General features: G+C 46.7%; 1 protein-coding gene across 3 annotated transcripts in view; it reads right to left on the bottom strand.

Annotated features, from left to right (window-relative positions):
• SPAG16 (sperm associated antigen 16) overlaps window positions 1–24,137 on the bottom strand; it is a 722,158-nt gene that overhangs the window by 237,156 nt on the left and 460,865 nt on the right. For all 3 annotated transcript variants that reach the window (XM_073306724.1, XM_073306725.1, XM_073306726.1), the window contains one exon: window positions 3,849–3,975. In XM_073306724.1, the coding sequence (XP_073162825.1) occupies window positions 3,849–3,975 (127 nt within the window). The remainder of the gene's footprint in view (window positions 1–3,848; window positions 3,976–24,137) is intronic.

Here is a 24,137-nt window from a genome sequence, read left to right as displayed (position 1 = left end):
CCCTTGCTGCAATTTAAGCCCATTGCTTCTTGTCCTATCCTCAGAGGTTAGGAAGAACAATTTTTCTCTCTCTTCCTTGTAACAACCTTTTACGAACTTGAAAACTGTTATCATAGAATATCAATGTTGGAAGGGACCTCAGGAGGTCATCTAGTCCAACCCCCTGCTCAAAGCAGGACCGATCCCCAATTAAATCATCCCAGCCAGGGCTTTGTCAAACCTGACCTTAAAAACCTCAAAGGAAGGAGATTCCACCACCTCCCTAGGTAACCCATTCCAGTGCTTCACCACCCTCCTAGTGAAAAAGTTTTTCCCTAATATCCAACCTAAATCTCCCCCACTGCAACTTGAGACCATTACTCCTTGTTCTGTCATCTGCTACCACTGAGAACAGTCTAGAGCCATCCACTTTGGAACCGCCTTTCAGGTAGTTGAAAGCAGCTATCAAATCCCCCCTCATTCTTCTCTTCTGTAGACTAAACATCCCCAGTTCCCTCAGCCTCTCCTCATAAGTCATGTGTTCCAGTTCCCTAATCATTTTTGTTGCCCTCCTCTAGACTCTTTTCAATTTTTCCACATCCTTTTTGTAGTGTGGGGCCCAAAACTGGACACAGTACTCCAGATGAGGCCTCACCAATGTCGAATAGAGGGGAACGAACACATCCCTCGATCTGCTCGCTATGCCCCTACTTATACATCCCAAAATGCCATTGGCCTTCTTGGCAACAAGAGCACACTGTTGACTCATATCCAGCTTCTCGTCCACTGTAACCCCTAGGTCCTTTTCTGCAGAACTGCTGCCGAGTCATTCGGTCCCTAGTCTGTAGCGGTGCATGGGATTCTTCTATCCTAAGTGCAGGACTCTGCACTTGTCCTTGTTGAACCTCATCAGATTTCTTTTGGCCCAATCCTCCAATTTGTCTAGGTCCCTCTGTATCCTATCCCTACTCTCCAGCGTATCTACCTCTCCTCCCAGTTTAGTGTCATTTGCAAACTTGCTGAGGGTGCAATCCACACCATCCTCCAGATCATTTATGAAGATATAGAACAAAACCGGCCCCAGGACCGACCCTTGGGGCACTCCACTTGATACCAGCTGCCAACTAGACATGGAGCCATTGATCGCTACTCGTTGAGCCCGACAATCTAGCCAGCTTTCTATCCACCTTATAGTTATCATGTCCCCCCTCAGTCTTCTCTTCTCCCGACTAAACAAACCCAGGTTTTTTTTCAATTTTCTGTCATAGGTCATGTTTTCTAGACCTTTAATAATTTTTGCTGCTCTTCTCTGGACATTCTCCAGTTTGTCCCCATCTTTCCTGAAATGTGGTGCCCAGAACACAATACTCCAGTTGAGGCCTAATCAGTGCGGAGTAGAATGGAATAATTACTTCTTGTGTCTTGCTTACAACACTCCTACTAATGCAGCCAAGAATGTTTGCTTTTTTTGCAACAGTGTTACACTTTTGCCTCATATTTAGCTTGTGATTCACTTTGACCCCCAGATTCCTTTCTGCAGTACTCCATCCTAGGCAGTCATTTCCCATTTTGTATGTGTGCAACTGATTTGTTTCTTCCTAAATGGAGTACTTTGCATTTGTTCTTATTGAATTTCATCCTATTTACTTTAGACCATTTCTCCAGTTTGTCCAGATCATTTTAAATTACAGTCCTATCCTCCCAAGCACTTGCAACCCCTCCCAGCTACATATTGTCAGCAATCTTTACATGTGTACTTTCTATGCCATTAGCTAAATCTTGAAGATATTGAACAGAACTGGACTCAGAATTGGTCCCTGTGGGACCCTACTTGATATGCCCTTCCAGCTTGACTGTGAACTACTGATAACTACTCTCTGGGAATGGTTTTCCAATCAGTTATGCACCCATCTTATAGTAGCTACATCTAGATAATATTTCCCTAGTTTGTTTATGAGACAGTCATGTGGGAAAGTATCAAAAGCCTTATTAAAGTCAAGATATACCACATCTACTGCTTCCCCCCATCCACAAGGATTGTTACCCTGTCAAAGAAAGCTATTAGGTTGGTTTGACACGATTTGTTCTTGACAAATCCATGCTGACTGTTACTTATCACCTTCTTATCTTCTAGGTGTCTGCAAATTGATTGCTTAATTATTTGCTCCATTAACTTTCTGGGCACTGAAGTTAAGCTGACTGGTCTGTAATTTCCTAGATTGTCCTTATTCCCATTTTGTTCAAGAACAAATAAGTGTCCTGATTATCATTTTGTTAGTGAAAAAAGCAATATTGGTGAGATTTCGGTGATAATGTGTTCGGCATTAAGTTATGGTAAAAAAAAGGTATTTTAATATAAATAAAGTTCTTTTTTCCAATTAAGTTTTAACTTTATTTTTGTATTTCAATATTCACTCTCTTTTTGAATTGTTCATTCTTCTAACAAACTTCCTCAGAAACTATCTTCCATATATAAGAACAATGAGTCTTGACTGACTTCATTTTAACTTGTCGTGCTTAATGTTCATGATTCTTATTAAATGACCTTTTATCCTGTCTGTTTCTATGATCCATAAATAGAAAGTGGCTAATTAACTTCAGAGTATTCCACTGTCCCCTTCACGAGAACTTCTCTCTCACATCTAATATTTGCATAACTATTACAGCAATGACTTTTTCTCCCTTCTTCGCATAGTTCTCCCCCACTTTACTTTTATAATTACTTTTCATAACAACATGATCTTCCATATTCTGTGTATATTCAATATTTTGGTTGCTTTATGCTGCTAGAGTAGTGCAAAGGGGCCATAATACCAGTTCAACAGCCTAGTTGAGAATTCCCACAGTGTAGGAGGAATACCATGGTGATAGATGTTCTCTCTGCTTTTTGGCCCAATCCTTTCAGTATTACCATGGAAGATGGAAATCTGTCCCTCTTATTTTATTCCTAAGTGAACTTTTATTTTTTACAAATTGATCTTTTATTGATTACATTCTTTATCAATTAGGATTAGACATTTAAATTGTGGTGTTGATTGAAAGCAACAGAGATCAAGAGGTTGTAATGTACCAAGCATCATGCATCATTCTGTACTGTATACACTGTGTGAATGCCTATCATTCCAGGCGTTTATTTACATAGGAAAAAGTGAGGCTAGGGAACAATGAGATGGAGAGACGTATATTTTCAGCCAGTACCCACAGTGATATATTCCCTTTCTTAAGAGAATGACCCATAACTCATGAGAGGTCAGCAGTGAGTTATGAAGGCCATTCCCTCAAAAAGAAAACATATTAGACCTAGACACTATTGTGTCCTCTATTCCTCCTCACCTCCCAACCATTTTTCACTGCTAAATTTTCTTTATAAATAATTTAAAGTCAATTTTAATGCTTATGAAAGGTACCATACAGAGCTCACTGACAACTGTTCTATTTGCAGAATAAATACAGCATCGCTGTAGCAGGGCAGTCTTCCACACACTGCCTTACCATTGTTTTCAACTCCATTCTGCAGGGGGCAGTTATAAGGCTGGGATTCATCTCTCAGCCTTTCTGCTAAGAATGCCAATAAGGACAACAATTAACGCTAACAGTGATGTTGATGTCTGCGTATTAGCAAATGTCCTTAGATGAACAACGCATTTCAGAGGTCCCCCAAAGAGCTGTTACATGGTGATAACTTTTTGGTCAGTATATAATACCTGAAGATGAAAGGCTCTGTGTTCTACTACCAAGTCCCCTGACAACACACTTGTTGATTTTCTGCACCAGCTTTCACTCTTCTTTTCTTTAATCAACTATTGTATTTGCACAGTGCCACTAACTTCCGTATATTCGGAAAGAGTCCAAAACCACATATTACTCACTGTTCTGGCATCCCAGAGAGATAGGGTCTTGTCTGCAGAGCTGGTGAGAATGGTGTTGGAGAATGGAAGAAACTCTATACTATTGACCGAATCCTTATGTCCACGCAAGGTGTATCTGCATCTCTCACTATAAAAGAAAACAATGACAGAAATATAACTCTTGCAATTAAAGAGAATCAGCAGTCTAGAAGACAATGGCAGTAAAAGAGAATCCGATTTCAAATGGAGTTAATTGTCTCAGTTACTATTTTCAGAGAAGTTAGTACACAGGGGAAAGTTTATTGCATAGGCTAAAACAACCATCATCAAAAGGTTCCCTATGCTTTCTGTAGAGTTATTTGAACTTTTGAAAGGTTGAGCAATACCCACTGCATTGGAGAGAAAAAGAATAAAGATCAAAAGACAGTGCAATAAGTTACCACCTTACTAATATTCCAGAGATCATTTATACAAACTATGGCTAGACAATGACAAAAGGTTAAAACACTAGGCATGTTGAGTCTTGAGAAAAGAAGACTGAGGGGAAACTGATAACCATCGTCATATATGTTAATGGCTGTTGTAAAGAGGACTGTGATACAGCATTGCCAGAGTGCAGCAGGAGAGTGGTTTTATTTTTTTGAAGCAAAAAAAGGCGTTTTTATTTGCATAACACACTTACAAAACAAAAACAACAGCATATGCAATGTGTAACACAGCAACCAATCACAATTGTTTTCTCATTAGCTTCAGGGGAGGGAAGTGTTCAAGCTTGCCTGGGCCCAGAGCGGGGGGGCTTCCTCGACTCTCGTGGTCTTCCACCCTTCCAAGTTACCTGGTGGCCCAGAGCGAGGGGGCTTCATTGACTCTCAAGGTCTGCCACCCCCTCGAGTTACCTGGCGCCACGCCCAGTGTCACCAACAATTCCCTCCTCTGAAAGTATCCAACAAGAGGGGCAGGCTGTGGGGTGGACAATCTGGGGGGAGGCACGTGCACCCATGTGTGAAAGGACCCCTCTAAGGTGGTGGTGTCCGCAGCAGCAATGGCTGGGGCTGGGGTCCCTTACTCTCTCCCCCAATCAAAGGGTCAAACAAAGGGAACCGGACAAGGACACCAAGCAGAGAACCTCGGACAGCACCCACCGCTCCTCAAAAGCATCAAGGGAGTCGGTGGATGCCGCCCAGAGGAACTCCGCCCGGATACGTGAACGGACCGAGGATCGGAAAACGGCCCCACAGTCACAGGAAACTCCATCGGCCAACCTCCTCTCTCTGGTTTTATAGATGTCCGTTTTAGCCAGGGCCAGGAGGAGGTTAACCAGGAGATCCCGCGACTTTGTGAGGCCATGGATGGGGAGTGCATAAATAAAAAGGTGAGGGGAAAAGTGCAACTAAAAATGTAATAGGAGATTTGTGAGGAGCCGGAACAGGGGCTGCAGCCTGGCGCACTCCAAATATACGTGCACCAGGGTTTCCCTCACACCGCAAAAGGGACAAGCATCTGGGATGGGGTTGAAACGCGCCAAGTACATGCCCGTGCTCACAGCTCCGTGAAGGAGCTGCCAACTGATGTCCCCGATGGGCCTCAGAACCAAGGTGGAATATAGGCTGGCCCACTGGGGCTGCTCACCCTCCAAAGGTGGCAGAAGGTCTCGCCACTTTGTGTCGGAGCGGGACACTAGGGTGAGGGCGTGAAGGGTATGGAGCATGAGTGTGTATAGATGTTTCCTTGGCACAGTTTGGAAGCATACCGGCTGCAATTCATGCAGCTGGCTCGCAGTGAAGGGGTGAGGGGGTTGATTGGGTCTGCGGGGCAGGGGTCCAATTAAAAGGTTCGGCTGGCCTGGGGTAGAGAGTGGGCAGGGCATGCTTTCGAGCAGGACCTGGTCAAGGTAAGCTCGAGCAGCGGGCGGCAAAGCGGCCTTCACCTCCTGAAGTACGCGCGGGGGGGTGCGAGGTCTGGAGAGCCCCATTCGCCAAACGAGTGTCAGGGGATCCAGACAGTCTCCCTGGTTGTAGTCCAGGAGGTCTCCAACTCTTGTGACTTCCGCCAGGATCAAGCTCTGGCACACCAAGCGGGACTCCGCCACCTGCACACGGAGCTGGGGGTTGTGTAGCAGAGGCTCCGTGAGGAGATCTGCCCCCGCAGTGGCCGCCACGGACCTGGTCGTTAAAAACAGTTTCCAAGTCCGGAGAAGGTCCTGGTAGAAGACCGGCAGCCCGGAGAGGTCTCGCGGAAGACCTCCCGGACGGAGATAAAAGAGCTGCCGGTCATATCGGAGCCCTCGGATGGGGTACAGGATGGCGTGCACCAGTATGCTCCACGCCGAACTGCCTGCACCGTAGGGCCTGGAGGCGGAAGATGCGGACCTGAGTGTGCAGACACTTCAGGCTCTGTCCTCCTTCCTTCAGGGGTAGATGAAGAACCCCTGCAGGGGCCCAGTGCATTCCTGACCAAAAGAACCCCAGAATCGATGTCTGGAGGTTGGTCAGGAAACCCAGGGCCAGGACCAGGGTGTTGAGCCAGTACCAGAGCATGGACAGGACTAGCTGATTAAGCACCAGTGCTCTCCCTCGGAGGGAGAGACATTGGAGTAGTCCCATTCATTTCCGGAGCTGCTCTAACACCCCGCCCTCTAAATTTTCCCAGTTCTCCAGCAGAGAGGGATGCGTGGCAGAAAGGTAAACACCGAGGTAGAGCAGCGGACTCGCGCTCCACCGGATGGTCTGATGCACAAGTGGGAGGGAGCTCGCCTGCCACCAGTCTCCTACCGCCAAGCCAGAGCTCTTGACTTAGTTGACCCAGGCGGAGGAGGCTGCTGAATAGATGGACTGGCAAGCCTCCGCCCGCGCCAAGTAACCCAGGTCCTGGACCACGAGGAGCACGTCATCAGCGTACGCCGACAGGACCAGCCGCAGCTGCGGCTCCCGCAGCACCAACCCTGTCAACCTCCTGCGGAGGAGACAGAGGAAGGGCTCGATCACCAGAGCGTACAGCTGGCCCGAGAGGGGGCACCCCTGCTGTACTCCTCGCCCGAAGCTGACTGGTTCGGTCAGGGTCCAGTTGAGCTTAACCAGACACTCTGCGGAAGCGTACAGCACCCGGAGAAAACCCAGAAACTGGGTTCCGAAGCCAAACGCCCGCAGGGTGCCCAGGAGGTACCCGTGGTCCACCCTGTCGAATGCCTTCTCCTGATCTAGGGACAGGAGGGTGAACGACAGATCGTCTCTACACCCGAGTTCCAAGAGGTCCCGAACCAGAAATAGGTTATCAAAGATGCTGTGGTTCAGGACAGTGTAGGTCTGGTCTGGGTGGATCACGTCCACCAGCATGGACCCTAGCCGCATAGAGGTTGCTTTCACTACGATTTTGTAGTCCGTACTGAGGAGCGAGACGGGACGCCAATTTCGTAAATTGCAGAGGTCCCCCTTCTTTGGCAATAAGGTGAGCACAGCTCGCTTGCACGAAAGAGGGAGGACTCAGCCCAGACGGTGACTAGGTCTGGGCCGAGGACATCCCAAAACACGCGGTAGAACTCCATGGTCAGCCCGTCCATGCCTGGAGACTTATTAGTGGGCATACGATGGAGAGCTTCTGAGAACTCGGACAGAGTGAGAGGAACTCTAGCCTGTCTCGGTCGCTTGCGCTGACCGTAGGGAGCTCCTCCCAGAGCACTCTGCAAGTGCTAGGGTCGGTCGGATCCGGGGAGAAAAGACTTGAGTAGAAGGCTCGGGCCCTCCTGCACATCTCCGCCGGTTCCGTGAGGCGGGCACTGTCTTTTGCCAGGAGGCAGGTGACGTTTTTCTTGGCCCCCCCTCGTTTTCTCCAGGGCATAGAAGAAGCGGGAGCCGCGATCCATCTCCCAAAGGAGGCGGATGCGGGATCGAACAAAGGCGCCCTGGGCCCGATGGTCCTTGAGGGTCTGGAGCTCCTCCCGCTTCTCCTGGCACACTCCGCAGAGGAGCAGGTCCTCGGGGCTGGCGGCCAGATGCCTCTCCAGCTCTAAGACCTCCCGTTCCAACTGCTCTATCGCCGCATTTCTCTGTCGGCTGCTGCCCCGGGTGTAGTCGTGGCAGAAAAGCCGGGCGCGCACCTTCCCCAGGTCCCACTATCGCTGCGCCGAGAGAAAGGCATGCCTCTGCCCTCGCCAGGCCAGCCAGAATTCCCGGAAGGACGTCATGAAGCCCTCATCCTCCAACAGGCTGTTGTTAAAATGCCAAGAGGCCAGCCCTGGCCTCTCCGCACAGAGGGAGGCAGTCACAGCGGCTAGGTGATGGTCAGAAAATGGGGCCGGCCGAATGCTGGAGGAGTGGGCTTGTGAGAGATGGAAGCGTGATAAATAAATGTGGTCCAACCGGGAGTGGCTTGACCGATGGGCCTCCACCCGGACAAAGGTGAACATGGAAGTGTCATCCGGGTGGTGGTTACGCCAGATGTCCACTAGGAAGTGATGTTCGACTACCTCCCGGAGGGTGTCCGCGGTGGCCGGGCTCTGCTCGGTCCCACTCCTCGAGGGTGGTATTAAAATCCCATCCCAGGACCAGGCACTCGTGAGAATCTAAGGTGCCGAGGAAGGCAGACGCCTGCTGATAGAACTGCAGCCGCTCTGGGCCCGATGTCGGGGCATAGACATTAACGAGGTTAACCACGAGCCCCTCTATATGGACCCGGAGATGCAGCAGCTGACCCGGCACAGCTTCGGCGACCCCTAGCACCTCGGGCCGTGGGTCAGGGGAGAACAGGGTCGCCACTCCAGCCTGTCGAACTGTGGAATGGCTAAAGTAGACCCTGTCCCCCCACTCCAGCCGCCAACTGTCTTCGGCGGTCGGATCCGTATGGGTCTCCTGCAGGAAAACCACAGAGCACCCTCCCTCCCAAAGGAAGGAGAGCACCTGGGACCTGCGGAGAGCCATCCTACAACCCTGGGTGTTCAACGTTGCGATGGTGAGAGGTGTCATGGGGAGGGCCGGGGAGGATCCTCACTGGCAGGGACGCTTGCATCCCCCAGCGGGCCACGCAACAGTCCTTGACCCATCCTGTAGGTGAATAATTGTTCACGGAAGACGCGGACCTGCCAGTAGGTCCCTTTACCTTCCCCCATGAGGGCCCTTGTGGCCCGGAGGATTCGAGAAAAGTCCCCCCCATCGCTGGAGAGCAAGCTGTACCTTGTTGCGGGAGCCACGGACATCCTCTAAAATCTTCTGCAGCTCTCCTCGCAGCTCATGGGGGATGGGGTTACGGTTTCCCGGTTGTTCCCTGGAGGGGCCCTTGGTGCAGCCCCATGGCCCACTAAAATGGGCAAGCAGGGTGCGGACCCCCGACGGGGTACCTGATGGGCTGGAGCTTCTAGGCCCACCTCAAGCCCTGGGGTGATAGGGGGCAGTGGAGGGAAAATAGCAGCCCCTAATGGGTCTGGGCAGGAGAACGCAAAGGCCGCTCCCTGGGGTCATCAGTTGGAAAAGGGAAGGAGACAGCCCCGGGGGTGGCGATAACATCACAGGAGGTAAACTGGATAGGGGTAGGGGCAGGGGCAGGGGCAGAGGTGAGGTTCTGGGTTTCGGGAGGCAAGCAGCTGGATGGTGGCGCCTCCCGATCAGGCTTGAGGGTTAAGGGAGTGGGGAGGGACCTCTCAGTAACACCAGGCATGGGCTCTATGGTGGATTTAGCTGCCACAGTGTCAGGAGGTGAATTATCTTCTGTAGGGCCCCCGCCTGGGAGGAAAGTCGATTGCTCCGCACCAATGGGGGGTGCCCCTGGCGACTCGTGTCCTGGCCGCGTGGCGCTGGCTGTCACCTGAGCAGGCTCGGTGGTCGTCAGCAGGGTGCCATCAGCGGCCGGGTAGATGGAGGAGTTCAGGGGCTCCTCGGAGGTGGGAGCAAAAGCAGCAGTTAGGGGGAGGGAGCATGGGGAAAAGAGGGGTGGAGTGAGGTCACCCAGATCGAGGTTTGCTGGCAAAAGGTCGTCCTCCCCCTGGGCGACCGGGGTCAGATGTAGGGCGTCAATCTCCTCGAACATGGAGGAGAGGACACTTTCCGCCGCCCCGGGGTTCTCCCCGATGGCACCCGCCATGATGGTTGCCTCGGGGTTCATTGGGGCTTCGGGTAGTGTCAGGACAGAAGGGGCTTCCTTGAAGGTTTTGGAGGAGAGGGTCTCCCGTGGATGGGAGACACTACCTTCCGGTGCTGCCACGTCTTTCCCGGCTGACACTGGTGGATGGGACGCACTCATGGGCAAAGTGGAAGGCTTGGCATCGGTGCCCCCCTTCCTGGTCTTCCGGGGGGCCTCCACTTCGGATAGATGAGGCGGAGCTTGGGCCTTCCGCTTGCCTCGCTTCCCCTGGACTAGGGCCCAGCCCTCCATGGCATCATCTGGGGGCTGGTTAGCAGGGGTCGTGTCAGGGGCTAAAGGCAATGGCTCAGGGACTTGGGCGGGGTGGGAACGGTGGGGCAGCATAAGGGGGGGAGGATTCTTCCTGGAGCAGGCTCTCTCCCATGCCTGGTGGTATCTCTGCCACACCCTCCTCCATAGGCCCCGCCAGATTGTCAGCAGCAAGGGTGGGGCTCTCTCACTCGTCTGAGAGTTGTAGGGGAGGTGTCCCTTGGGCCTGAGCGGGAGTACTGGTGGTCCGAAGAGGAGGGGGGCAGGTTCGGGCACCGGGCGACCAGGGGCGTTGGCAATGATGAGGCCGATGTCCTGCCAGGTCTCGGGGATCCCAGGTGCCCCTCCTTGCCGGGCTAAGGGGCAGTCCCTCTGGACATGCCCCAACGCCCGGCAGATGTTGCACCAGGCTTCCCCCATGGAGAAGTACACCCGGTAATGGGCCCCCTGGTGGGGGACTAGGAAGGACCCCTTGAGCGCCTCCCCATCACAAGCCGCCGACGGCAGTAGAAGCTGCACTTGCCGGTGGAAGGAAAAGATGTGACGGAGGGTGGGGTCCTTGCAGCCCAACCCTTGCAGCCCAACGGGAGAGGGCTGATAACAGAAACAGGTTTCTCCAGGGTGGAAAGGGCGGGTAACAGGGCAGCACTGGGGAGAAAAGGAGGGACAGAGGTCAGAACCAGGCGGACGCCCAGGTCCTCTAGCGGCTCTAGGGGGACAAACACCCGCCCCACCGCCAGGCCCCTCTCCACCGCTTCCTGGGGGGCAGCCTCCGATGCTAAGAAGACGATGACCTTCCCGTACATTTTGGAGGCCGCCACAATGGCCGAGAGCCCCACCACCCTCGCCAACACCCATACGTAGGTCTCCACCTGGGGCGAGGTGGGCACCAGGAGGCATCGGACACCGTGCTTCCTTGTCATGGTGGGAAAGGGGCCCCGGCCACTATTGATGGTGGTGGAGGTGGTGGGCGGGAGAGATGACGAGGCGGCAGGCGGGGGAGCTACTGCCGCCCGGGCATACGTCCTGGGGGCTGAGGGAGGGACACCCGCAGAGCTGGTGGAGGGGGCAGCGGGGAAGGACGCTGTGGTCGGTGGCGGGGCCGCAGCAGTGGGGGTGGCCCCTGCCATGGAGGACCTGGTGGTTTTAGTGGGGCCCTTCTCCTTCTTCTTGCCCTGGCCTTTCCCACTGGCTGGGGGGGCTCCCCTAGAGTCTGGGGAGGCGATGGGCATGGGAGCGGCGGAGGTCACCCCGGTGCCCTCCATTGCCGATGCCCCAGCGGGGGCGGTGGCAGGTGGTTAACAGGAGTTGGGGTCAGGTAAAAAGGGACAAGCTGTGGAATGGACAGTTCGGGGGGGCGGGGGGCACATGAACCAATGTACGCTCGTACAGAGAGTCCTGTTTGGTTGGCTGGTGCTTCTGGCCCACATGGTGGAATCAGGGCGAGCATCTGAGTCCAGAGGCAGATATTAAACAGCCGGCAAAGATGGTGGAGGGGGGCAGTGGTGAAGATGGTAGTGTGGGTGTTGGGAGGACACAGATGGATTGGGGGGCAGCTCCATGCCACACCCCCTGTGTCCCTACAAACAAAGTCAAGACACAGTCAAGGCCTCCCCCCACACAAGAGCACTGTTCGAAAGTTACTCAGTCTTAAGGCCCCCTCCACTGCAATTTTTGTAGATTCCCCGGGCGGTGTTCCTCCGGTGGATGGCTTTTTCCCTTTCTTTTCCGAGCTTTCTTTGCAGCTGTAGCATTCCAGGGATGCCAGAGCAGATGATAAGAGACTTTCTCGGCCGGATATGGGTCCACAAACAAACAGCAAGCGGCTGGGTCTGGGGGCTGGGTCCCTCCACTCCCTCACTCCGGGGAGCAGGTCAGCAGGCCCCCCCCTCTCTCGGGGGGAGGGGGGGGCTCAGCTGGAGTGGCAGCATCATCCAAGGGCGGGCGGGGGGGGAGGCCGACAGCCAGCTGGCAGCCTACCAGCACTCAAGCAACAGCAGAAAGACAAAACGAGAAAGGGGGAGAGCGTCTGGCCCGGTCAGGGGGGAAGCTGAGAGCAGGGGCAAAAAGCGAGGAAAGCCCAGGCCAGAGGGCAGCAGGAGAGTGCTAAAAGGGAGCCTTCTTCCCTGTAGAGGGAAGAAAGTTTGCTATAGATTAATTAAAGCACCTGAAGCCAATTAGACCACCTGAAGCCAGTCACCTGATAAGCCCCGCCCCCCTCCCGCTTCAATCAGACAAGGAAAGGAGTTGAAGCAGAGTGGATTGGTGTTGGAGCAGAGAGCCGTTTGGAGGAGTTGAAGCAGAGTGGATTGGTGTTGGAGCAGAGAGCCGTTTGGAGGAGTTGAAGCAGAGTGGATTGGTGTTGGAGCAGAGAGCCGTTTGGAGGAGTTGAAGCAGAGTGGATTGGTGTTGGAGCAGAGAGCCGTTTGGAGGAGTTGAAGCAGAGTGGATTGGTGTTGGAGCCGAGAGCAGTTTGGAGGGAAGCAGTGGAGAGTTTGGAAAAGTGCTGCGGGGGGCTAAGACGACCAAGACCCAAGATAAAGGGACACCTGGTTTGTGCAGAGGGAGGGCAGGAAACCCCACAAGCTGAAGGGCAGGAGAGGGAAGTAGCCCAGTTTACCGCTATACCTAGGGCCCCTGGGCTGGGACCTGGAGTAGAGGGCAGGCCCAGGTCCCTCTCTCTGCGCTCCCCTCCTTTAGAACACTAGTGGGGTAGTTAATACTCCAGTTCAGGGATGAGAAACGGTGCCCTGAACCCTCCCCAAGAAGAGAAAGCACAAGACCCATCAAAGTAGTGCCAGCAATTTTCCACAAGGACTATGATCAATTGTTCTCCATGTCCACTAAAGGAAGGACAACTGATAATGAACTTAATCTGCAGCAAGAAAGATTTTAGGTTAGATATTAGGAAAAACGTTCTGGCTATCAGGATAGTTAAGCTCTGGAACAGACTTCCAAGGGAGGTTGTGGAATCCCCATCACTGGAAGTTTTTAAGAACAGGTTGGACAAACACCTGTTAGGGGGTAGTCTAGCTTTACTTGGTCCTGCCTCAGCACAGGGGACAGGACTCAACGATCTCTTGAGGTCCCTTCCAGCCCTAAATTTCTATGATTCTCTGAAATAAGTGTCTCAGTTCAGAAGTGCAAGGCCTCTTCAAAATACTGACTTTATTTTATTTTTTTATTTACTTTGCTTTATCAATGATTGACATTTGGATTGGTGATGGTCAGGAGAATGGCCTGGGAAGGGGATATTAGAATTGTAAGCATAGATGAGGTCAAACCAAAAACATTTAACCAACTCTTCTCTGCTCTGGAATTTTTCCAGCACCCTTGCTTCTGGAACAGTTTGGATGGGGAGGATAATGAGTTTATGAAAACCCCAAAGCACAATTCCTTTTTGCCCACATTGAGTTGTTGCATCCTTACTTGCTTGTCAAGCCAGTTTCCAATTTTTTGTTACTATGTAAGATTTCAAAAGGATTAACTTACACCGCCAAAACCCCCCACAGAATTTTACAATTAGTAATGAGATCAATTCTGTCCTGTATGTCCTCCTAGTGCCTCAAATAAAGAGGGGCAGATAAATTAGCAAACAAACAGAAAGCAGCAACCCACCACTGCCCACTATAATTTGCAGTGTTAGTTCAGTATTTTATTCATTGCACATTTGGTTTGATAGCTAAAAACACACCAGTTCTGAGCTGGCCACTGAATACATTGGGCTGGCAAATTAGATTACTGCGGGGGCTCAACTGGAAAAGACCAAATTTCTTACAGTATTCTCTTTAGGAGGCTGTTAGCAGAGGGAATTAAAGATGTTGTGTTTTTTTTTTTTTCCATTCCTGCATGATGCCAGAAGACTCATAGAGCTGTTGCAGGGTTTTTTTGTACTAAAAACACTGGAGATCAGATGCAGACCACGAGATCTTAAAGAGGCTTGCCAGAGTCTCGCACTGATCTGCCAGAGAAAAGCGAGTTCCCAGACTTACTTAAGACTCCTTTCCATTTTCCAGGCTAAAACATATATGTTACTTCACATCTGAAGATCAATATTGTCTTTGAAGAAGGCGTATAGGTGTGTGTGTGTGTATCTGCTTCCAAAATGGAAATTTTACCCAGGAAATACATTTCAAATACACTGTATATTGTACATATTATTCTATTATAGATATTACATCACACTATATATTTTTATAGTATTTATAGTATAGTATGTGTTATTTTGTAACAAGGATTCAAGTTAAAGAATCTGTTATTTATATCATACATGTAGCTTCCCGGCTTTTAGAGATTACTGCACAGTTTGTCTGATGTTCATGATTGTTTGATATATATTATTATGTTTTACATTCCCCATGGTCACACTGCTTTAACCATCAGGACAGATATACATACATGCATGTGGGCATATGTACGTCTCCGTTTTCAAAAGTGACTAGTGATTTTCAGGTGCCCAATCTGATATGCCTGAAGGGGAACTGATTTTCAGATGGTGGGTACCCAACACTTTCTCTTAGAGCTATGTAAGGTGTTGACTGGTGATGCTGAATGTTCCATCTGGAACTTTTGAAAATTTAGGCCAGTTTATATCTTAATGTAACATTATGTTCCATTAGAAGAAGAAAGAAAAGAGAGAGAGAGAGAGCGTGAGCGCGAACAAGAGCACTTTGGGGGATATACTTCTGTACAGTAGAATAATAAGAGGATTTATATCACACTCTTCCCAAAAAGACAGCTGAAAAATACATCTTATCTGTTTGTGGAAAGGGACAGCATAACAGAGAGGTGGAGAGGGGGAGGAAGAGTATTGTTCATGAGTTCATACGATCTAAAATAGGGGCATCCCAGGCAGACTGGCTGCAAGAACAGACTTGTGAGAGATTAATTAGGTGCCATAGCAGGAAGGTCCCATTCAGAATCTCTGAGCAAGGTGAAAATGGCCTAAAGTGATGGACAATAACAGCAACGGAAGGGAAGGAAATGAGTTGTACATTTCCATCAAGCACATAAACACTTAGGCTTGATACAGCTCTCTCTCTCTCTCTCTGCAACCTCCATACCAATGTGTCGTGATGAGAGAGCTTTCTCACACTCCAGATTTAATTTACCACTCTGGTAACCGACTGACTGATATTTCTGAGAACCTCTGACTGCTATATAGAACAAACTCATCTTCCTTTCCAGCTGAGATATAATTTAAATGAGACTGCATTTCTTGCATACAAGCTCCCTCCTAGTTGGAAGGGAAAACTTTTATCTAGATGTTCTACTGTGGCAAAGGAAAACTTGGTTAGAAGCAATATACCAGCAATATACCACCAATGACTCTAGCACATTTTGTACACAATGGGCCAGATTCTACACTTTTGACATGGGAGTAAATCCAGAGAAACACCAAAACGCGTTGCTCCAGAGAGAGCCTGATGAGACAAAGAACAAAATCCTTTCTTTGTAAAACAAACACTCATTATAGATGGGCTTAGGTGCTTCAGAAATTTTTGGGTAGCTCAGAAAATAGAGGAAACCACCTATTCCTAGTAGGTTAGGTATTTGTACCAACCTGACAATTTCCTTAAAGCCTGAGCCACTGGAGTCATAGGAATACATGAGTATCTCAGCTTTCATTTTTTAAAGTATGTTTTTAGCCCTCATGTTAGCAGAGAACAGAATACAAATGTGATCCCAGTGTACCTTAAAGAACATAAGGCAAATGGAAATAACCCAAAATTTGTTAATTTTTTAAAAAACGTTGATTTGGGGGGAGGTCCTGACTCATGATGATTGAATATTTGGGCTTGGCAATTGTGGTAGTGTTCAAATACCACTTAGTAAAAATTTCTAAGCAGGCAGCTGGAGACACTTTATTAGCTCTTTGTCCACTTAAACTAAAGAGGACAAACCATCTCCAACACCTTGCTACTTTGTCAGCTATCACCTTACAGACTCAGGGTTGTCAGTTTAAAAGTCTAGCGAGCCATAGACTGTGCGTGCCAGATAATTCCACCACACCCACGTGCAGCCACCATTCTGGATTTGCTGCTCAGAGCAGCAAGTTCCCATGGTCTCTTTTTGAAAATAGCAAAACCCTAGCTGTAGGGTATTAGGTGTAAAGGGATCAGCTGATTATGTTCACGCTAATTAATCCACACAGGCTGGCAACTGAAGGTGTGTCCCTCTTAAAAACAGAATCAACTGCACCAGATTTTTAAATTAAAGAAATGATAAAAAAATGGAATAATTAATCTTAAAATGGGGCCTTGTACAGTAAGTTACAGTTGAAAAAAATGATAATGAAGCACCAACACAACTTTAATCATGTAATCATACAAAGTGCAACTTATCTTAGTCCAATGCCATATTAGGCCTTGATTCAAAAAAGGCACTTAAGTAACGTGCTAAAACAGTAAGCCTCAAACAGCAGCATCTTTCTTATTAATTGTTTTCTCAAATCATAAAATGGAAAATAACACTAAACTCCTTCTTCATATCTATCATATAACATCCTACCATCTGTATTACCTTTGCTATCAACTAAAAACGTGTGGGAAATTTGCACCATAAAGTGATTAACAAATAATCTACACACAGTAGTTCTGTGAAAGTTTTGTAAAATCACATACCAATCTCAACCCTGTTAAGCTGATAGAATGGGACCAGTTAAAAGGAGAATACTATCAACAGAAACACACCCTATCAGTTACCCACTATGTGACTTTATCTCCAAAACGTGTTTAACTCAGGCACAGAACCTTTTGGGCCAAGATCAAAAAAGAAGTATAGCAAATGGGCTGGCTTGAGACATTAAAATGCCAGTTTGTTTTATGATGTTATAAATACACCCTATCACGTCTTTCTATTTTATTACCTCTATTTTATTTCTAGGTAGCTTCACATATGACACATCCAATTATTCATGTCAAGAATATAAAACTACTAGTATTTCAGTAAAAAGTGCCTACCATCACTTATAACAATGATTTTTTTCTTGACCCATTATTTCACTAAACATAACCAGGATTTCATAAGACATTGATGACTGGGGACATATCCTCTATAAAGCATATTTGTCTTAGACAAGGTAGAGATGTGTATGATATTGCCAATATGAGCCATCCAGCTCAATGCAAGATATTCTTTCATTACCTCCCTTCAATAAAATGAAGTTATCCTCTAATTCTGAAAACTCAGTTTACAATCTCTGTGTAATTAATGTTTGTACAGTGCTTTGAAGAAGAAAAGTGATGGAGTACATAGGTGCTTATTATTATTTTTGTAAACATACAGAAATTCTCTTCCCTAATGTAAATTTACATGCACTTAGAAATAGAATGAAGAACAGATAATTGGTTGTATAAATAATTGATATTAATAATACTCAGAACTTATAGTATTTTCATCTACAAAATCCTGGACAAACATCAGTGGCACTGTGCAAATGGATCTGTGTGAGCAGTCCCCTGACTTCAGTGCTGGTTCAGGGGGGTCTACCTGCACGGATCAATTTGCAGAGTCTAGCCCAAAGTCATTAAGCCTCACAACTGCAATTATGTTGCCTTATTCAAAGCTAAATTTTCTCACTGTACACTTTTAAACCACATTGGTGGATAAAATTAAGACTACGTGCCAAATCTCCCATTATTCACATCAGTAATCCCATTGAGCTCAGTGTGACTACTCATGGGAGTAAGCCAAGCAGTGGCTGGAGATTGGCTACATCAGAGCAGCAACCCAATCCTGCTCCCACTGAAGGTAATGCAAGTTTTGACATTGCTTTCAGGGGGAGCTGGACTGGGCCTTAGTTTATCACCATGGGAGGTTGGCAGTCCAAACCCTTGGTCCAATACACAACAAACTGCGCATGTAAAAAGAAACCGACCCCTGAAGCAATACAGACTTGACTGATACATTAAAAATTCTCCACTCTTCCCCACATCCCTTCCTCTTTAGTCTGCTAATATCAAAGCCAAGGCTTACCTGCTAGAAACAACAAAGGGGAAAAAACCTACGAGATGGTATGATGTTTTATTAATATTTTCTAGGTATATAAATAAACACATTTCCTCTGACTCAGCATCTTCACAAGTCAGCAATAAACTATCATTTATATTCTTCTGTTATACCTCTTTGAGAAAAATGAAAATTGATGAGTCTCATAATTTAACTGTGACATCTCCATTCTCAAAGTTCAAACTGCTTCTCGTTTCATTAAAAAGATAAGTCAATTTTAACCGCTTACATTTTGGTCTTGCTGCAGCATTTTAATTTATGCTGATAGGCAGTTTTCTTCTCAGAAACTTGGCAAACATACTTTTCCTGTATTTTGAACGGAGCTGAATTTAACTTGACAGCTATTCATTGACACCAAGTTATAAAGAGTCTTGCCATGACAAAAAACACAATTGGCCCTGCCCCAGTTCACAGTGAGGTCAATGGCAAACTCCCATTGATTTCAATGAAAGCAAGATCAGGCCATTTGTTTACGCAACAATGTAATCTGGTGCCAACATAACCAATGGAGTCATAGCAGTTCTGGCAATATGTTAGCTGTTGGCTAACAGCTACCACAGTACTAGAAGAAGGAATGCAAAATGCTATTTTGGCTCTGCCCTTGCAATGAACACTATGCAGGCAAATCCTTCTGCCCACATAGTATCTCATTCTCCATATGGGGGCCCATATCTACCTGTATGGAGCAGCTCAGGGCATGAGCAACATTTGAGTTGAAAGAAAAGGAGTACTTGTGGCACCTTAGAGACTAACAAATTTATTTGAGCATGAGCTTTCTTGAGCTACAGCTCACTTCATCGGATGTAGCTCACGAAAGCTTAGGCTCAAATAAATGTGTTAGTCTCTAAGGCGCCACAAGTCCTCCTTTTCTTTTTGTGGATGCAGACTAACACGGCTGCTACTCTGAAACCTGTCATTTGAGTTTAACGCACTGCTCAACAGAAACATTCAAAAAGAACAGGAAAATAATCTAATTGTGATGCTAGAGGTTAGTCTTGGAAATTTACTGAACCTTCCGGGATCTTTGCTCCTGGTACGTTTTTCCTGGTCTAAAAATTATCTTTTTGCATTTCTGTAATTTGAAAAAATGCCTCCATTGAACACTACTCAGAGAGGGAAAACTTACAGGACTAAATGGCATAGAGAACACACAAAGAGCGGCCCAGGATAGATAGGGATGGTAGTGCCTTGTTTGTGTCCTTAGTGACATCTGATGGTTCAGGAAGGATTCAGATTGAAAACAAATATTTGCAGATATGTTCACCAAATGCCACCTGTCTTCAGCTGATTTCAAACTTACAATTAATTGGGAGAAAGCAACTCGCTAGTCAGAACAACATTCTGAAATGGGACTGGAGAACATAAAAATACTCCCAGCTCTGGAAACAAGGATTCTATAAGTGCTGGAGAAAAGAAGCACCAAAAGCTTATGCCTTACCTCCAAGACTGAAAAGCTTGTTTCTCAGCTGATTACAAATTTAAGACAGGAATTATATTATTGCAAGAAATAAAAGCAGAAGGCAACACAATATTTCTTAGTGTACACAAGTAATTTTGTGGGGAGAAAAATATAGTAACAGACTTTTGGAGGGGTGCCATTATATGTATATTAGTGGAAACTATATAACTGATGTGGTTCATGGAAGTTTTCAGCATTGGGTGGACACCCAGTAAGAAGACTGCTCAGTCTACCAAGAGGCATCAGTGAAGAAACACTGGTTGCTACGGTGTTGCACATGCATTTGGCTCCCTGATGGTTCTGGCTATCCTAAGATGCAATGAGAACCCCTACCTTCCACTCTTCTGATTGCTGAGCTTGTTTCTATCTAGACTACACTATGGTAGTGGCTGTTGTGTTTTCTAGCACAGAAGACTTTTACAAGTACCTATTGGAGACACCTAGAAAAAGAATATTGAAAAAAATTTGAAATTCTTTATTTTCCGCATGGTGTGTTTTAAATAGTCCTCAGAATCAGGACTTATTTGGTAAATACTGAAAATAGTTTCTTATAGATACTATTATTTGACTTGTTTTATGTGACTAAACTATATATCCTGGCATTACTCTAATTAGGCTTTAACAGGAGAGTGTAAAGAATCCTAACAGTGTATGACTATAATCTTTGTCACCTGTTCTGTAATGACTTGAAACATTAATAATTAGGCTTTTGCTAATTATCCTAATGAAGGATTAGTCAGATAATGATTTTATACTGCTTTGAACATGTAGAGCACTACATAAAGTGGTAAGTATTATTATTTAGATTATTTTTGGTTTCAGATAAAGGCTTTTCTGGTTTTAAAAGGAGAAAAGATAAAAGGTCTAATTAAAATAAAATAAAATTAAAGCTCCAATCTTGCAGAGACTTAGGGCTAGTCTGTACATAGTTTTGATACTGACTGAACTCTTTCAATTCAGAGTGTGATTTTATTCTGATATAACTAAACTGGCAGAATCCCTCGTTTGAATGCAGTAAAAGCAGCTTTGTATCAGTGTAATTGCATCCATGTTGGTGAGCTATGCTGATTTCTAAATCTATATAGCTGAACCAGTGCAAAATCTGCTTATAGACAAGACCCTATGGGGGTGCTGAACTTCATGCATGCGGATTGGGGGACTAATCAAGGACTTAAAGTTAAGCATGTGCTTAAGTGCTTTGTTGGATCCGTGCCAGAGTACACAGCCCATCAGAGGAGCCAGACTGAAAACAGCCACAGTAATTAGCACCTGCATTGGTAGTGTCAACAGAAAGCCAACAGAGTGAATGATCATAATGAAGGGAGACAACTAGTTTTTCACGCATACTCCTGAGGCACATTGGCAAGGCAGACTGGGAAAGCCTGGGCTGTTGTACAGCAAGCTGTATCTATTCTGATGTAGAACAGATGATAGGACTTCCGTTCCCAGGACTGCCATTTATTTTTGGCGGGGGAGGAGGGAAGAAATACTTCAAAAATGCCTTAGCTTGTTCAGTGACAATACCCCATGAGATAAAAAGGCTTAGAACATACTACACATTTTTCATACCGGATTTAGATGGATATTTCACTTTCTTTAAAAATATCGACTAAGCTGGCCTCTGTATTTGCTCAGCTTGCTTTAAAATATCCATAGAGAAAGAGCTTGACTGTCAGAGGAGCTGAGCATTCCCACCTCCAGCTGAAGTCATCAGCACCTGCCAGGACTCAGCACTTCTCACAACCAGGCCAAAAATGTTTGCTAAAATGGATACCTTATTTGTGCGTCATTGTGTATTATGAATGGAAACGTATTATTAATAATAGGCAAAAGATTTTCACAATGACTAGTCATTTGGGGGGCCCATACCTGAAAGTGGTCTGATTTTCAGAGGGTCGGGGTTGAGCACTTTCTGAAAATCACACCTCTTCAAATTGGGCACTTAAAAACAGAGGTACCTGAAATAACTAGCCACTTTTGAAAATCTTGGCTTCATTTTATGAAGCAACCATCTCCTATCCCACCAAGGAAACGGGGGGTGCCACTTAAGAAGTTAAAAATAGCCACAAATAGATGTAAAACATGTAATTAAACCATCGTGAAACACTGCAGTACTAGTACGACCATGCTTCTGCCCACCAGCTCTGTAGCAAAAGAATAAATTATATGCCTCACTCCCTGAGGACAGGTTTCAGAGTAGCAGCCGTGTTAGTCTATGTCCGCAAAAAGAAAAGGAGGACTTGTGGCAGCTTAGAGTCTAACAAATGTATTTGAGCATAAGCTTTCGTGAGCATCCGATGAAGTGAGCTGTAGCTCACGACAGCTTATGCTCAAATTTGTTAGTCTCTAAGGTGCCACGAGTCCTCCTGTTCTTTTTTCCCTGAGGACAGTGGGCTTATCCTCAAATAACGTATCAGCTGAAATCAGCACTGAATTGATGTCACATTTCGGTAAGCATTTCTTAGGAGGCTTGTACTGAAGCTGCTTTTTGTTCTGGTCTCTAGCACGCCCTTCATATAGGTAAAACTGCTTTTTTCTGATTTGTCTTGGATGACTAAACCCAGGTTTTTCCCCTTAATCCATCCAAGTTGATGTTGCTGCTGGTTGCTACAAGGCAACAGCGTAAAGGGGAAAGCTTCCTTGACTTGTGCTTTGAGGGATCAGATGACTTCCCAAGTGACTCTCTCTTTTTTTTTTTTTAAAGTATCCTTAAGCTTACTTTAGGCCTGCCTTGTCCAGACACACTCTGCAGGCATAGTTTTGTGTTTCAGTTTTTCAAATAAAATATCCAGGAAAGTTCACTTTCTAGATTTAATGTTCAGTCTTTCCTATACTTTATTTCCAGCAGACTGAATCGCTACAAAGCTGGTTGAATGGATGCTTCTATTATAGCTCCTGTTCTCTTCCATGAGCTGGTATTTATTTTTAGATTTACAAAATGTTTCCATCAGTCATTGGATCCAAGAAGAAAACTGTAAAACAGCATGCATCTGTCAGCCCAAACAGATTCCTAAACCAGAATAAATTTTAGCAAGTTTCCTATAATTTCACTCCTCTGGCTAAATGGCTGACAAAGTCCATGTTGGTCAGTTTCTCCATGAATTTGCCTTTTCTCTCAGAACAGGGGATTTTAGCAATTTCAGAACTTCTTCACCAAAAGTTTTTCAAGTTGGGCCTTGAACCCAACAGTGTTTTGCAAATATTTTCAGTTTTGACAAATTGCAAGTTTTCAGTCTAAAAATTAAAAAGTTTTGTTGAAAAACTCCCAATGAGCTCTAGTTAGGGGCCAGATTGTAAAAAGTATTTAGGAGACTAAACATGCAGATAAATACCTAGCAGGATTTTCAATCGTTCATAGGTGCCTAACTCCCATTGGCTTTCAAGAACTCCCTTAGGAACTTTTGAAAGCCCAACCCTTAGTCTGTATTAAATTGTGGGTGTCTGGCCCAGATGAAAACTATATTTGCAACATCTTTCTTACAGGAATTTGGCATGATTTAGCAGAATTTATAGTTGAAGAGGAAAAGGCTCTCCCCACTGACGAGTTGGAGGGGGCTCTCCTGAGGCCTCTGTTAACGTTGGCCTTGGGCTCCATGAAGGACAGCTTCAACTCACTTTTATTAAATGCAAGATTCTATCCTTCTCCCTTGTGAAATGTAAACTGTTTTATCCCTATGGACAGGAGCAAGCAGCTGGACTTCAGTTATATGATTAGGGGACTGGAACACATGAGTTATGAGGAGAGGCTGAGGGAGCTGGGATTGTTTAGCCTGCAGAAGAGAAGAATGAGGGGGGATTTGATAGCTGCTTTCAACTACCTGAAAGGGGGTTCCAAAGAGGATGGCTCTAGACTGTTCTCAATGGTAGCAGATGACAGAACGAGGAGTAATGGTCTCAAGTTGCAGTGGGGAAGGTTTAGATTGGATATTAGGAAAAACTTTTTCACTAAGAGGGTGGTGAAACACTGGAATGCGTTACCTAGGGAGGTGGTAGAATCTCCTTCCTTAGAGGTTTTTAAGGTCAGGCTTGACAAAGCCCTGGCTGGGATGATTTAACTGGGAATTGGTCCTGCTTTGAGCAGGGGGTTGGACTAGATGACCTTCTGGGGTCCCTTCCAACCCTGATATTCTATGATTCTATGATTCTATATAGCCCAACGCCATGGAAAGGAACAAAGACACCCCCTCACACACACACATACACAGGGTTTTTTTACACAAAAGGACGTATTCCTGAAAAATCAGCTCACTAATCTTCCCAACAATCCATAGGTTGGCCCTGCACAATAGTGAGGAAGGGAAGGTATTGGTTATGGGTGGGGGAAAGACAGACCTAATCTGCTATGTCATTCCCCCAGATTCCTAGATTCTTGAGACAACAGGATGGCGTGGAAATTTTCATATCCCCCCACCCACACCCAGACAAGAAGATTAGTGTGCAATCTGAGTAATTCAGATTTCTCA

The sequence above is a fragment of the Lepidochelys kempii genome, chromosome 11 (genome assembly GCF_965140265.1).
Source record: "Lepidochelys kempii isolate rLepKem1 chromosome 11, rLepKem1.hap2, whole genome shotgun sequence".
Lineage (NCBI taxonomy): Eukaryota > Metazoa > Chordata > Testudines > Cheloniidae > Lepidochelys > Lepidochelys kempii.
Note: the sequence above shows the minus strand (reverse complement) of the source record. Positions and strands in the feature narration are given on the sequence as shown.